General features: G+C 29.8%; 1 protein-coding gene across 4 annotated transcripts in view; it reads left to right on the top strand.

Annotated features, from left to right (window-relative positions):
- Nucleotides 1–14,535, top strand: part of sgg (shaggy) — a 128,933-nt gene that overhangs the window by 51,730 nt on the left and 62,668 nt on the right. The window contains exon 2 of one of the 4 annotated variants that reach the window (XM_067273219.1): nt 9,421–9,587. The exons of 2 other annotated variants lie outside the window; for them this stretch is intronic. In XM_067273219.1, coding sequence (XP_067129320.1) covers nt 9,557–9,587 — 31 coding nt within the window. In that variant the 5' untranslated portion in view covers nt 9,421–9,556. Of the gene's footprint in view, nt 1–9,420; nt 9,588–13,031; nt 13,133–14,535 lie in introns of those variants that run through there. One more of the 4 variants, XM_067273218.1, reaches the window with a different exon arrangement.

Here is a 14,535-nt window from a genome sequence, read left to right as displayed (position 1 = left end):
GAGGATGATTCCTATCTTCTCTACCTCTTAACGGCACAAGACCTTGAGGTCCGACCTCGGTTGTCGAAAGGATGATTAAGGCTCGAGCGGTCAATGATTAGTTATGGATTTGGGATCGTAAGATCCCATTTACGTCAGGAACTGACACCAATCTATCAACTTTTCGCGGATAGATACGTGTTTTTCGGAAGCATAAGATGCCGATGATGAGGGTAATCGAGGAAGAAACGCACACTCTTCTAATATTAAACAAAAATACCCGTTTATTTTGAGATTGATAGGGAATACATCAATTAACATATTTGGAAGTATTTATATCATCGAATCGAATTATTAAATCGCGTCTCGAGTGAACGGAGAGAGAGAGTTTACAAAACATCGCGAGCAGGATAAATACCTTAGTGATCCGGAGATTTGTGATCCTGAGATTTGCACAAAGTCCGAGGAACGAGAGTTCGCTTGAAAATAAGAGTCAATGAACTGTAGATAGATGGGATGGACGGCTTCAACAGCGGGAGATGATAATCCACGACACACACACACTTGACAGTTGTCGAAACTCTTTCTCTCTCTTCCTCTCTGCGTTCGTTTTTCCTTTTATTTCGGGATCTTGGGTTCGAGATTTTGTGAAGTACGTCAAGGGTGGAAATCCCTTTTGACCAATGGTGAATTACATGATATAATTATTTTTCAACAGTTAACTCATCTTCTACAAGGAAGTATTACCGTGGGAACGATAGTTTATGATTAATTTTTACGAGAAAATTTGTCAGTGTTTTTCCATTTTTTTGTTTCTGTGTTTGATTTAACCCTAACTGTCGAAAAGCGGTTGGCAAATAAAATAAAATTTTTAATCGAATCTCGTTATTCTTATATTCGAACCTTCACACAGTTAAATGTCTGCAAAATAACTATTTAAACTACTGTTGAGCATGCTATTTGTATAACTAGCATTACTTTGCCTTTTGCTGCCTGTAATATAATCTTTAGTTAGTTTTATCACTCTGGCTAGAACAGTACAGAAGCATTTTCATATTTGTTATGTGATTTTTACAGTCATTTAAATATTTTAAGTCTTGAGTTGAATTTTTGAAATGTAGTTTGCATTTTAGCCATTATAATTTTAAGCTGATGATGATCTAATTCAGAGGAAACACATTTCTTTCTTATATAATTTTTTGGCTTCCTGAAATAAGCAGCAATAAAAATACTTTATTTTATATGTAATGAATAAATGTGTGTGCGTGTGCATACATGCAAACATACATTCTCTCTTTGCATATTATAATATCCATTGGTACGTCTAATAACTATAAAAAATATTTCTCTTAATCATTGTAATAATCATTGAAAACAATGCCAGTTAGTATACAGTTCATTCAACCATAGATAGGCTATAATAAATGCAAATAGATGTTTGAACTTTCAGTACTGTTCTGTTTTGTTATATCCTTGAGTGATGTGACAAAATTGTAACTGCTGTGTGCAGTGCCTATTCAGTACTTATGAGGACACAGGTTTTTCATCTGTTTTCTCTAATATGGACTCTTAGAAAAATGTTTCCATTTGGGTAGTCTATGGAAAAAAAGCATAGGATTTTTTGAAGTGGTGAATTTAAAAAAGAGAGAGAAAGCAGATATAACTTGAGATAATAAAATTGACTTATTAATCTGTCTATATCTTATCCAATCTATTTACATGGTAGAAATTTCCCAAAATGGATGCTGTCAGGTCTGTTTTGTTGTTCCATCTATTCTCAAGCTAAAACTATACAACTGAGATTTTTCATTATTTAAAAATTTTTAAAATCCCTTTATATATTTATGCATTTTCCTTGAACTTGATTGTTAATTGTTAGCAAAAAAATTTTGCTAACATTTTTTTTTTTTTGCTGTTTAAGAGCTTTCAAAATTAAAAGTATTTGACCAATAAATCCTGTGTGTGGTTATTATTATGTAAATTATTTATTTTCTTTCAACTATGAGCATGAAGTGAGGTAACTAAAATGACAAAAATGAAGGATTTTGAACAGTGAATACTTTTTAGATGTTTTCTTCAATTAATGTTATGAATGCATTTTACTGTGGCTGATGTTGTAAGTTGCAAATTGGTTTTTTAAGTCAGAGATAATTTATCAGAAAGAAGTCTATTACACTCCACAACAATAGTATAACCCACCCCTCTAATTTTTTATATTTACGGTAAAACTAAATATAAGTAAATAAATTCCTAACGCGCCAGCATTGTTCACTTGATTCTAGAACTATGGTATATATATATATAGTTACGTTCCGATGTTGCTTTGTTACGCAGCGGCAAAGTTATTGGTTTGATAGCGCGACAAAAGTATAACCCATTCGTCTCATTGGCTCAAGCAGCTCGGTGCACTGGACATGTCAATTCATGTTTATACTTGTTTCGTGTCACTCGTAAGTTTTTACGCATAAATAAATTGTTTAAGTTAATAATTGTCTATTTTTTATTTAAAATGCCACGGGGAAAACACTTAAACGAAACTGAAATTGATATAATTAAAAAATTACATTCTGAAAATTATTCTAAGGTCAAAATTGCAAAAATCATCAACAGAAGTCATCGTGTTGTGCGAAATTTTTTAAAAGATCCCGAAAACTATGGTAAGAAAAAAAGGACAGGTCGACCGAGAGCAACTACACCACGAGAAAGAAGATCAATTTTAAGAGTTGCGTCCAATTCTACGCTTACCGCAAGACAAATCGCAGCGGAGGCTGGTGTTGATACGAATTTAAGGAATGTTCAACGTATTATACGTGAGTGTGAACATTTAAAACGTAAGAAATTAACAAAAAAACCGCCGTTGTCTAATAAACATAAAGTAGTTAGATTACAATTTGCAAAAGATCATGTTCAATGGAAAAAAAAGTGGCAAAAAGTTATTTTTTCTGATGAAAAGAAGTTCAATTTAGATGGACCTGATGGTTTTAATTACTATTTTCATGATTTAAGAAAAGATAATTTTATATTGAGCCGTCGACAAGCCGGAGGTGGTAGTGTAATGATATGGTCTGGTATTGGATACTCAGGTAAAATGGATATTAAGTTCTGTTCTGGAAAAATAAATAGTAAACGATATATAGAAGTAATAAACGAGCAAATTAACTCTCATGCAATGCGAATTGCTGGTCCTAATTTCATTTTTCAACAAGATAATGCCAGTATCCATCGTGCAAAGGTAGTTAGAGACTACTTTACTGAAAAAAATATTCAAGTTCTTGAATGGCCAGCGTATTCTCCTGACTTGAACATAATTGAGAATTGTTGGGGAAATTTATCACGAGCTGTCTATCGTGGATCAAGACAATTTACTTCTGTTGAAGAGTTAAAGAAGGTGATAGTTGACGAGTGGCAAAATATAAATCAAGACATAATTAAAAAGCTATATGACAGTTTACCGGACCGAATGATTGAGGTGATAAGTAAAAGTGGTGGATCTACTAAATATTAATCTATATGAATGATTATTGTTTGTTATATTTTTCTCGAATTTTTATTTAAATTTCATTACCTGGGTTATACTTTTGTCGCACTGCAAAACTCAATATCATTTGTATTTGGTTAATTATGCATTTAATAAATAATGTATTGGTAGTATAATAAACTTACTAACACCCAAATTTTGTGTATTAGTAATATATTAATATAACTATAATTCTTTATCAGATATGAAAAAATTAGGGGGGTGGGTTATACTTTTGTCGCGGAGTGTATCTTTGATAAAGTTGAGTTCGTTAACATTGTAGTTACAGTGGAACCTCGCTTAATGAGCAACTCGCATAATGAGTAAAATAAATTGTGAAAAAATGACTCGCTTAACGAGCAACGTTTCACATAATGGATGGCCAGGAGAGAGGAAGTCCCGGATTTTGCGCATGCTACATCTGAGTTTTGTGCTTGTTTTGCTAGTATCTTAGTGTTGCTTGTGATCACACATTTTTCCAAACTTATGTTCAGACATATTACATATAAACATCAACAACCATAGCCTGTTATATAATAAATACCAAATGATTTGCCAAATTCTTGGGCTATGTAAAGGCTATAGTTAAATATTAAAAATTAATTATTTATAATTATTAAATTTAATATGAGATGGAAGCATAACTGTCTACTTCTAGTCAAATTAATCAATTTCTGTTATTTAATTATTGCTTTTACATAGCCCAAAAATTTGGCATATCATTTGGTGTGTTTATCAGACATTATCTGTGATTTATTTATTTTTTTTTGTTTTCTATAAATTGAATTTGCATTCCAGGTTGATTCATTCCATGCTAGAAGAAAAGCTGAAGATGATTTCTTCCTTTCACACTCCTTAACAATGTTTATTGTATAATTTTCTTTGAATAAACGGTATACATAAAATATTTGAGTATTTTTTTCAGCGTGGAACTCATTATTGTATTTTACATTATATGGAAAAATTTGTTTTGCTTAATGAGTGTTACACATTACGAGACTCTGGAACAATTATGCTCGTTAAGTAAGGTTCCACTATTTCAACTACCAAACTGCTGGAATCCTTATTATTACCTTATTGTCCTTATTCCAATTCATATTATATTTGTCAACTTGGACTTAACACCAGTTTAACAGTCCTGTTAATAATTTAAGTATTAATGCAAAATTGAGCAAAAGTTCTTAAAGAAAACAGACTTTCTTTATTGAGCCTCCTGTACACATACTTTTGTTTACAACTGTGTTTCGGGCTATCACACCTGAAACACAGTAAACAAAAGTATGTAAATATGTATAGAATTAGAAATATCTCTGGATTAAAGAAATTTAAGATGAAACTTTGCTTTCTCATAGTCTACATTCATGCATAATTTTTTTTTACTCTTTCCTCTGGGCACTAAGAAAACCCTTAATAGGTACATTGTGGGTTTCTCCAGGCCACAATGGGACAGTCAGGTGATGAGAGATGTGGCCTGGCATATCCAAAACAGACTATGCCCAAAAAAAATAATTGTTTTTTCAAACCTGCTGGATTTGTTCCTGTGTCCTCAAATCAGTAGACTGACTTTAACCATTTGGCCATCCAGTCATCTATATGTTTCTTGAAGGGTACCAAAAAATATGCATTAGCATTTTTTGTAACTATAATTAACAATAAAATTATGGACAATATATTTTTCTCTGCATTGTCCATAATTTATTTTGTTAGTAGTGTCCAAAGTTTTCTTTGCCTTTTCTTATTATTCATCAGAGAATCTATTCTTGTATTCAAGTTCACCTAATGTGAGTTCATGGGATTGCAAAAATTTATCAGCATAATATGCATTAACTTTCTGGAACACAACCTCACTTGCAAGAACCAAAATCTTTGATTTTGCATCAGTCATATCATTAAATTCTCTCTGTGATAAATTGAAAACTGTTATTTTCCCATACAGAATCATTTTTTGTGGAATGATTGGCTCTCTTTTCACTCTTTGTTTAATCAATACAGCTTTTTTCATGTTTTCTTCTTCTTTCTGCATCATTTTTCTCTTTTTTTAAACTTATTTTGAGCTCATTGTTAAAATACAAAATTTATTTTAAAACTTTCTTTGTGACAAAATACATCATTTCAAAATGTAGGAATTATGCACAAACACAATGGATTGAAGACCACCTCATGTCAATTTTAGAATAAATTAATGAATACATTTTCTATTAAAAAGTGTTTTTGACTGAATCCTTTTCAGCCAAAAACACTTTTTAATAAACTTTTCGGTATAACAATTTTTTTATTAAAAAGTTGTTATACTGAAAAAATGGAGAAGTTGCTCAAAATTGGTATAACTTTTCAAAAATTATTATAGCAAAAGGTGATTAAGTAAGCAGTCATACATGAAGGAATAGCTGTACAGTGTAACCTTGCTTAACGAGCATAATTCGTTCCAGAATCTTACGCATAATGCAAAACACTTGTTAAGCGAAACAACTTTTCCCATATAAATTAATGTAAAATACGATAATGTGTTCCATGCCAAAAAAAAAATACTCAAATATTTTATGTATGCCGTTTATTCGAAAAAATTTTACAATATGCATTGTTAAGGACCATGAATCATCATCATCATTTCTTATAGCACAGAATGAATCAACCTCGAATGCGAATTCGATTTGTAGAAAACAAAAAAATCACAGATAATATGTCTGATAAACACACTAAACGATATTCCAAATTCTTGGGTTATGTAAAGGCTATAAATAAATATTAGAAATTAATTAGTTTGCCTAGAGGTAAGCAGTTATGCTGCCATCTTGTATTAAATTTAATAATTATAAATAATTAATTTTTAATTTAGACATTATTAAATTTAATACGAGATGGCAGCATAACTGCCTACCTCTAGGCAAATTAATTAATTTCTAATATTTATTTATAGCCTTTACATAACCCAAGAATTTAGCATATTGTTTGATGTGTTTATTATATGAAGGGCAATGGTTGTTGTTTATATGTAATGTCTGAACACAAGTTTGGAAAAATGTTTGATTACAAGTGACACTAAGATGCTAGTGGAATGAGTGCTAAACACAAACTGATGGAGCATGCGCACAATTCGTTTCCCTCTCCTTGTCACTCATTATGTGAAACATCGCTCATTAAGCGAGTCAATTTTTTACAATTTGTTTTGCTTGTTATGGGAGGTGCTTGTTAAGCAAGGTTCCATTGCATATGTTATTATTAGAACTGCACTTTAAAATTTTATAGAATAAAGTCTAATTTTTTTTTATGAACAACTTGCATGAGACATATTAGTCTTAGATGTACATGTTGTGCATGTGCATTTTGATCGGTGCCATATTTGTGACATTTCTATTCTGTTTCAATCTCACCTGATACATGACAGAATAACCAAACTTTAAATAAGGGAAAGCATAAATTCTGAGTGATTCACCTAATGGAAGAGATATGGTGTAAGTAAATTTTAAAACAAAATAAAACAAATTCGACAATTACAAAAAAAATTCCTACACAGCACTTAGAAGGGATGATATGCAATGGTCAATAAAACCATCATAAAACATACATTTTTAGTCAGTATAACCACCAAGTGTTATAGTTTGTTTTAATGTATTAAATTTCTCTTGCTAAGGTATATTCTGAAGAATTCTTTACCAAAATCTTTGGATCAACCCAGTCACTTGATATGTAGGTATGCTGACTTTCAGAGGCAATCAGTTAATTGTGTGTCAGGAAAAGCCTAGGGACTGATTGTATGTTGGTGGTGATGCTGGAGGCAAGGATGACATGTGTCCTTACAACAAAACCGTTTTATTATAGTAAACTAACGCTTACATGAATGTCGAAAGGTAGCTCAACTATTCCACACTGTCCAAAATAACAGAGTTCACTGTTCAGATGTTTTGTGATGGCTGGTAATGGGTCAAGTTGGTTCGAAACGGCTCGGGGCAAAGATGATAATGACAATGACAATGACAATGTTGTAGTCCATTGTCGAGATGGTGGCTCGTCGAAGTGAAGTATTGATGTCAAAGTTTCATTGCGGGATGCAAAAGGACACAGAATAGGCATGATTACATTAGGCAAAAATCAGCAATTCAACCTTGAGATTCGGGGTTTTTATAGGATTTTTCCTTCAATCTTACCTTTTGATTGGTTGTGTATTCCTTTCCTTGCTTTCCGATTGGTCTTCCTTTTTTTTTCTAGGTGAAAACCGAGACTTGATCAGGTCACAAGAGTGGTCTGATTTGAGGTGTCTATACAACTTTTTCAACTCTGATCGGAGATTGTTGATTGAACTATTAACCGGAGATTGTTGACCGGATCGGAGATTGTTGACTCATAATTTAGTCTGTTGTTTCTGTTTTCTGTCATTTTGGAACTTTAACAATCGTATGTGATGTTTTTCTATCCACCAAATCCTGTCCCCTTTTTTGACCTTTTAACTTAGATCTATTGTTTTTGAGTGCTCGTGTCAGAGTTCCATCTTCCCTGGCCAACATTCCACCTGATCTGTTACATCATTCATCTTCCTGTTGCATTTGTTTTGACAACTACAGTAATTTTCATTTTGTTTTTGTTTCAGGAAATTTTTATATATAATCATTGCAATTTTAGTGATTTTGGACCTTGTTTGGAACCTCACAGATACGAAATTGATCTTAAAGTGATTTATATGCTTTTATGTGGTTAAGAATTATAAATTGGGTTATTTAGGTAAAGTATCAGAATATTCTATCTTCAATCATGAACTACAATCCTGTAAGAATGAATTTAAGTAATCTTTATATGGATTAACTCCATTGTACCATACATTAAAATTTTATTTCTGTACCAATTGGCATCTTGACTAGTAGTTGTTAAATAACCTAGTAAAAAAATCAAGCAAAGAGCAGTTTAACTTTCCTGGCAACATTTAAAACTGCAGGTGGCACCATCTGTTATGATATTTTATTTTTTAAAATATTTAATATTTTTAATTATTATAATATGGCAAAAAGCTTAATTTTGAGAGTAGGGATGAATTTTGTAAAAAAAGAAAAATATTGTAATTGCTAATGACAAGTAAAGTCCGACCCTATTCAAGATATGACCCATGACCTCCTAGATCTTTAACTACCAAAATTTAATAACGTCAGTCTCCCTAAAATACAAACCACCTGCAAAATTTTAGAAGTTTTGACAAAAATCACAGAAATTATTAAGCTTTAAATTGGGTGAACAAAATCATCCCTCCCACATACATCTATACATATAGAAAAAATCTCCAAATCTTTTTGCATTTCTCAATATTGCGCAAGGTCCCGAGTCCAAAAGTGTAAAAATGTTCCCATATTTTCCCTATGTTATATATAATAGATTCAGGAAAGTAAAATGTATGTTATACCATCTTCTACACATGATAAACTTTTAGACACAAGCCAAATTATATACATCTCCATAAACATCACAACACAAATATGGCACACAAGGTGGAGTGGTGACGATTTGGTCATGAGATGATGATCATGCAGGTTCTCTATTGAGAAAATTTAGTTTAGTAACTGATTATCACATTTTATTTATAGATCTATGAACTTTGTACTATTCAATGGAAACTTGAAACTTGTTATAATGTAACTTGATCTGACTATATATCTTAGTATTGAATGAAAAATTAAAGTATATAAAAATTTATTTTGTGTTTGAAAATATTGAATTAATTGCACTTTTTATTGCTATTTTGGTATTTTTTTGTTTTTACATATATATTTTAATAAATTTTTATCATTTCTAATATTGATGTTTATACTGTATAAATACAACCATTACATTAGCTTACTAATAATTTATTAAAATTATTTATTTATTTATTTTATTTATTGGAAGTAAACCTCGATCCATGATATTTCTTTATTAGTAATTTACTTATTTCTGAAACCCAGGGCTGCCTGCCTCATTAAGAGAGTAGGGAGCCAGCATGTGGTGAGTTCTTCACAGCTCACTGTTATAACTACTACTACTGTACAGCCTTCATCAATTGGAAGTTGAACAAGCGATTTACAGTTCTTGTCAACCTTAATGGATTCAAGTGCAGCAGATCCTTCTCACAGTAAGAATATGTAGTAGTAGTAACAGAAAATGATGTGGTTTAGAAAAACTAGTGTTTCAGTAAATAGTGTATTCGTTTAATTGTTGAAATTCTTTTGTGATGTACTTTTGTGAAACACTCTTTCTTTGTATCTATGTATATTTTATTTACTTTTTGCCATTTCTTTCATATATGTTTTTATTTGATTATTTAATATTTATTAATTTATTTAGTTAATTATGAAAAATTACTTATTTTTTTATTTATGAAAAAAATTTAATATTTTTTGCATTAATGTTAATGTAGATATACAAGAAAACATATTGCACTGATGGCAACAGATTAACATATATTATTAAGAATGATGATACTTTTTGTTTTGACCTTTTAATATTTTAACTTTTCAACATAGGAAATATACATTCCTACATTAGCAAGTGTTTTTACAATAAATAATGTTTCAATATTCTTAATAATATATTCACATTTAGTTAATGTTACTGTTATTGGTGCAGTGTATGTTTTACTAATTGAAAGAGAAAACAAAAAAAATTATAGATATAGATTCTGTTACATAAAATATAGATGAAATATGAAAATCTTAAATCTAGAAAGTGTTGATGTTTTATTGAAAATACTGTATAAAAATTAAAACATTCAAAAAATTTGTTTGCTTTTTCAATAAATTCACATTATCAAAAATATAATACAAACACTAGACAAATTCTAGAATGAGAGGATGAATTTCCAACCATTAGCATCTTATGAGAATTCATATTTTGTGTGTTATTTAAAATAAATTATTAAAAGAAAATTGACAAGATACATAACACAAGTTTCAAATAGAACTTTATATATTTTTAAAATACAAAGCATATATAATTTTGTTTTAACTTCATAGTTTAAAAAGAAATTATTTTAAATAACCTTTTTAATGTTAGTTTAAATGAGGAAAAAAATTACATAAAATGTAAGTAAAAGTATTCAATATTTAAATTATTTTTCAAAGCAACAAAATGATCATGTGCATTCATTCATTCTTTTTTCTCTTTTGCTTATTGATCAATATTTTTGTGTTAAGATTCTTAATATTCAGAATTAGAATATTTAATTTTTTTATCTTTAATCTTATTCACTACATCCATCACATTCATCTCTGATGCAAATTTTGTAAAATACTTTATGTAGTAAATTTATTTTTCCATATCACTTACATTATTTATAAATTATGATCAGCAATATCTGAAAAGGAAAAAAAATTTAATTTGGCATTTCCCCTTTTCTAAAATATTTAATACTAAAGAGCAAGAATATTAAACTGTATAAAAATGTATTTTTCTTTTTCATTTTTATAGCAGATTACATTTACTTATTAATTAATAGATTTAGAATTATCCATTTAAAAATATTTTTGATGAATGAATTAAAAACCCTTCTGTTCTTGGTATTTTTAATATTAATGATTTATTGGAGTTCCTTGTAATTTTCTAGTGTATAATCAGTTGTTTTTGAACAGTCTATTTATTTTCAACATTCTGTTTAATTTATATATTTATATAAATTTAATCAAATTGAAAATTCTTTTTAAACCTTTAATATATAGTAGTGATAATAATTATATATGTTAGGCTCTGGTGAAAATTTTTAGTTAATGGAAAAAATAATCAGAATGTAATGTGGCTTTACACAAACAGTCACAATAGGAAATTTTGCATCTTTAGCTGCCTACGAAGAGTCACGACATGTTCTGGCATTTTAAAAATGCCAATGATGTGAAATTCATGTTGAGACTTAAAAAATATACCACAATATGTTCCAGCATTATCAGTATACCACAATGCATTGTTGCAAAAACGACATAATGTATCTTTATCACACAAGCACACAACAATTTGCCATCTTAAACACAATGATGAAGAAAAGCAGAGCCAGTTCAAAATCATCTGTCATTTGTCAATGTTGATGTCATATTAGCAAACATGTCTGGGCTCTATCAGTTGAGCACCAAGGAAGGCTTACTTAATTGGCACTAAGCTCCCAATGAGTTACAGCTGCTGATAGTTTCATCAACATAGATGTGTCCTCATGTTTGTTAACTCAGCAGCTTCAGATATAACATCTGCAAGTAAACAGGGCTTTATATACTGTAATTGTGAGGGGACCCTGCATCAATAAAATGTGTAGATTTTATTTGAACAATATTAACTGTAATTTTAAGTGTTGATCTAACAGTTGCTGCAAAAATAATTAAGCTTGGGCATTGTTCTTTATTATTATACATATTTGTCATGTAGCCTGAATTCTTTATTTGCTACTACAGCAGAGTTTCTCAAAGTAGGAGCTAACGCCCCCTTGTGGGCGGTGAGTAAATCTAGGGGGCGCTGGAGGCAGGGTACTGAACGGTGATCAAAGGTAAAAGTTCCCTTTCCTCTGTCAAACGGATAAGAGGAAACATTGCATTTAATGGTTTCCAGATGTCGAGAACGATATACGGTAAGGGCACAAAGTGTGAGATTCATAGAAAAGTTTTCCTAAGAATATTTCCAATCCTTTCTCACACGGGGGGCGTTGGGTATAACTTTATGGAACAAAGGGGCGGTGGATCGAAAAAGTTTGAGAATCACTGTACTACAGAATAAACAGGAAATGACCATGACATGTTGTAGTATGTTGATAATGCCAAAATGTATTGTTGTCATATTCTTTTTAATAGTCCCAGCATAAATTTTGCATCATGGCATTTTTTAAAATTCCAGAACATGTGGCACTCTTATATAAGCAGTTAAGACACACAATTTCTTGTTGTTGCTACTTCTGTAAAACCATGACAAGTTCTGGTCATTTTTTTTCTGCCCATTAAGTGTTTTTCATCTTTGAGCCTAATTTATGCAATAACAATTAATTGTGACAGCAATTGCAGTATGTTAAATAATTTTTTATTTCAATAATTATTGTTGATTTGTGTTGCTTATAATCTTCAGAAAATTTGGATATTTATAAATAATTAAAAAATGAAACTAATAAATATGGCAAAATGTTTATTAAAACAATTACTTTCTTTTATACAATATAAAGAATGCACTAGAATTGTAAATAATACCAGAATTATAATTAACAATTAAATAACCTTCTGTTATAGAGATCACTATTTCAATAGTCTTCATTAATCAATTAATAAATTTATTAATAAGATATTAATGTTAAAATGTTAAAAGTATCTTTATTGATTAATTTTTGGCATGTATGATGAGTATGAGAGGCATTCAATAAGTAATGCCTCCATATTTATATACAAGCATGATGGTAAGATATCAAACTGAAACCAAAACAAGAACAAAGTTTAGTATTTCTAATTTAATTAACACACTTAATTTCTTTACCTAGTTCCCTCATGTTCGATACAGCTACGCCAATGTTTAACAAGTTTTTCAAACCCATCTCTGTAGAAATCTTCAGGTTGTTCTCATAACCATTTCCTTGTGGCTGCTTGAATAATTTCATCACGGGTGAAATGAATTCCTTTGAGATGTCTCTTGAAAGTAGGAAACAACCAAAAGTAGTCAGAGGTATGACTATATGTTCTCAAGCTAACATTTTTGTGTTGACATTTTACATTATGTGAGAGAGATAATGTTGCCTCAATATTAATTAATAGAAGGAAACGAGTTAACATAATTGCAAACAGTTAGTATGGTCTATGGGGTTATCTTTGCAAACTTGGTTATAACATCTATGGAGTTGCTAACAGTATCAGGATTTATTTTATTTCACACGTTCTATTGCATTTGTTTCAAATTCAAAAATTGAAACTGTTTAGTATATTAATTCTGAATTTTGTTTTAATTTATTTATTCTATGCTGCATTATTCTAAAGTGTTAAACTTAAGATTTTAAGCTAAGGATGATCAGATTTTGATTGAAAATATTTATATTAAGTAATAAAAAGTTTTTTCCTGAAATTAGCAGTGATTTATTTACCTAAAGAAATAATCTCTCTGAAATCTTAAGATATAAACACACAATTTTTTAATATATCATCTCTCAAGTATTTTGGCGCATTATTAAATTTATACAACTTCAAAAAATATGCAATTTTAGATTTTGATTTGATCAGTAAATACGTAAAGGCAAACTTGTATGATTAAATAATGAATTAATTTTTGAAAAAAGTTATTTGAAAGAGTCTCAAACATAGTTTTTACAAACAAAATTAAATGATAGTTATACTAGACTAGATCTTTTTTCAAATATTTATAAGTATTTTATTTATTTAAGAAAAACTTAAAGCAATACCAATTAGTTAAAAAAGCTTTCTTGTTAACAAATTGCCTCAAAAAATGAATAAACTTAAAAAATCCAAAAAATAATCTTGCATGTCAACTTTTTTGTCATGATGAACTACATTGAAGGATGCACCAGTCTTTGCAGGACTGTAAATGCAATGTAAACCATTTTTTTCTCCCAGATTAATAACACTTACTTCAAAATATACTTGAACATGGAATTCATGAAAATGCATTTAATAAAAAATTAGAAATAGATTTATTCATATTGAATATTAATGCAATTTTTTTTTTTTTTTTTGCTGGATTTCCTAAGACAGACAGTAAAAATTTTTACTGAAGCTAGACATTGCAATTTTGGCTGCTGGTAAAGATGGTGATCAGAAAGTTTTGATTTGAAATTTTTTTCTGGTGATCATTTTTGAAAATATTTGCTTGCATAAATAGTTTCTGCTGAAGCAAGTAAGCATGTTGGTATCAAAATTTTATAATTTAACAAAATTTTCAGGCAGTGAAGAATAAATCATCCAGTGGTCACAAGTTTTATTAATTGCTGTTTTCAGGACATTATTTGCTTGTAAATCAATAACTTTTATTTGTATTTCACTCTTCTATGTCCAGTTTATAATGATTTTATATAGTGTTGAATGTCGGGGAGACAATATTTTAAATATTGTGTGTATAAT

This window comes from Centruroides vittatus, unplaced genomic scaffold (assembly GCF_030686945.1).
Source record: "Centruroides vittatus isolate TY-2023 unplaced genomic scaffold, ASM3068694v2 contig_466, whole genome shotgun sequence".
NCBI lineage: Eukaryota > Metazoa > Arthropoda > Arachnida > Scorpiones > Buthidae > Centruroides > Centruroides vittatus.
Note: the sequence above shows the minus strand (reverse complement) of the source record. Positions and strands in the feature narration are given on the sequence as shown.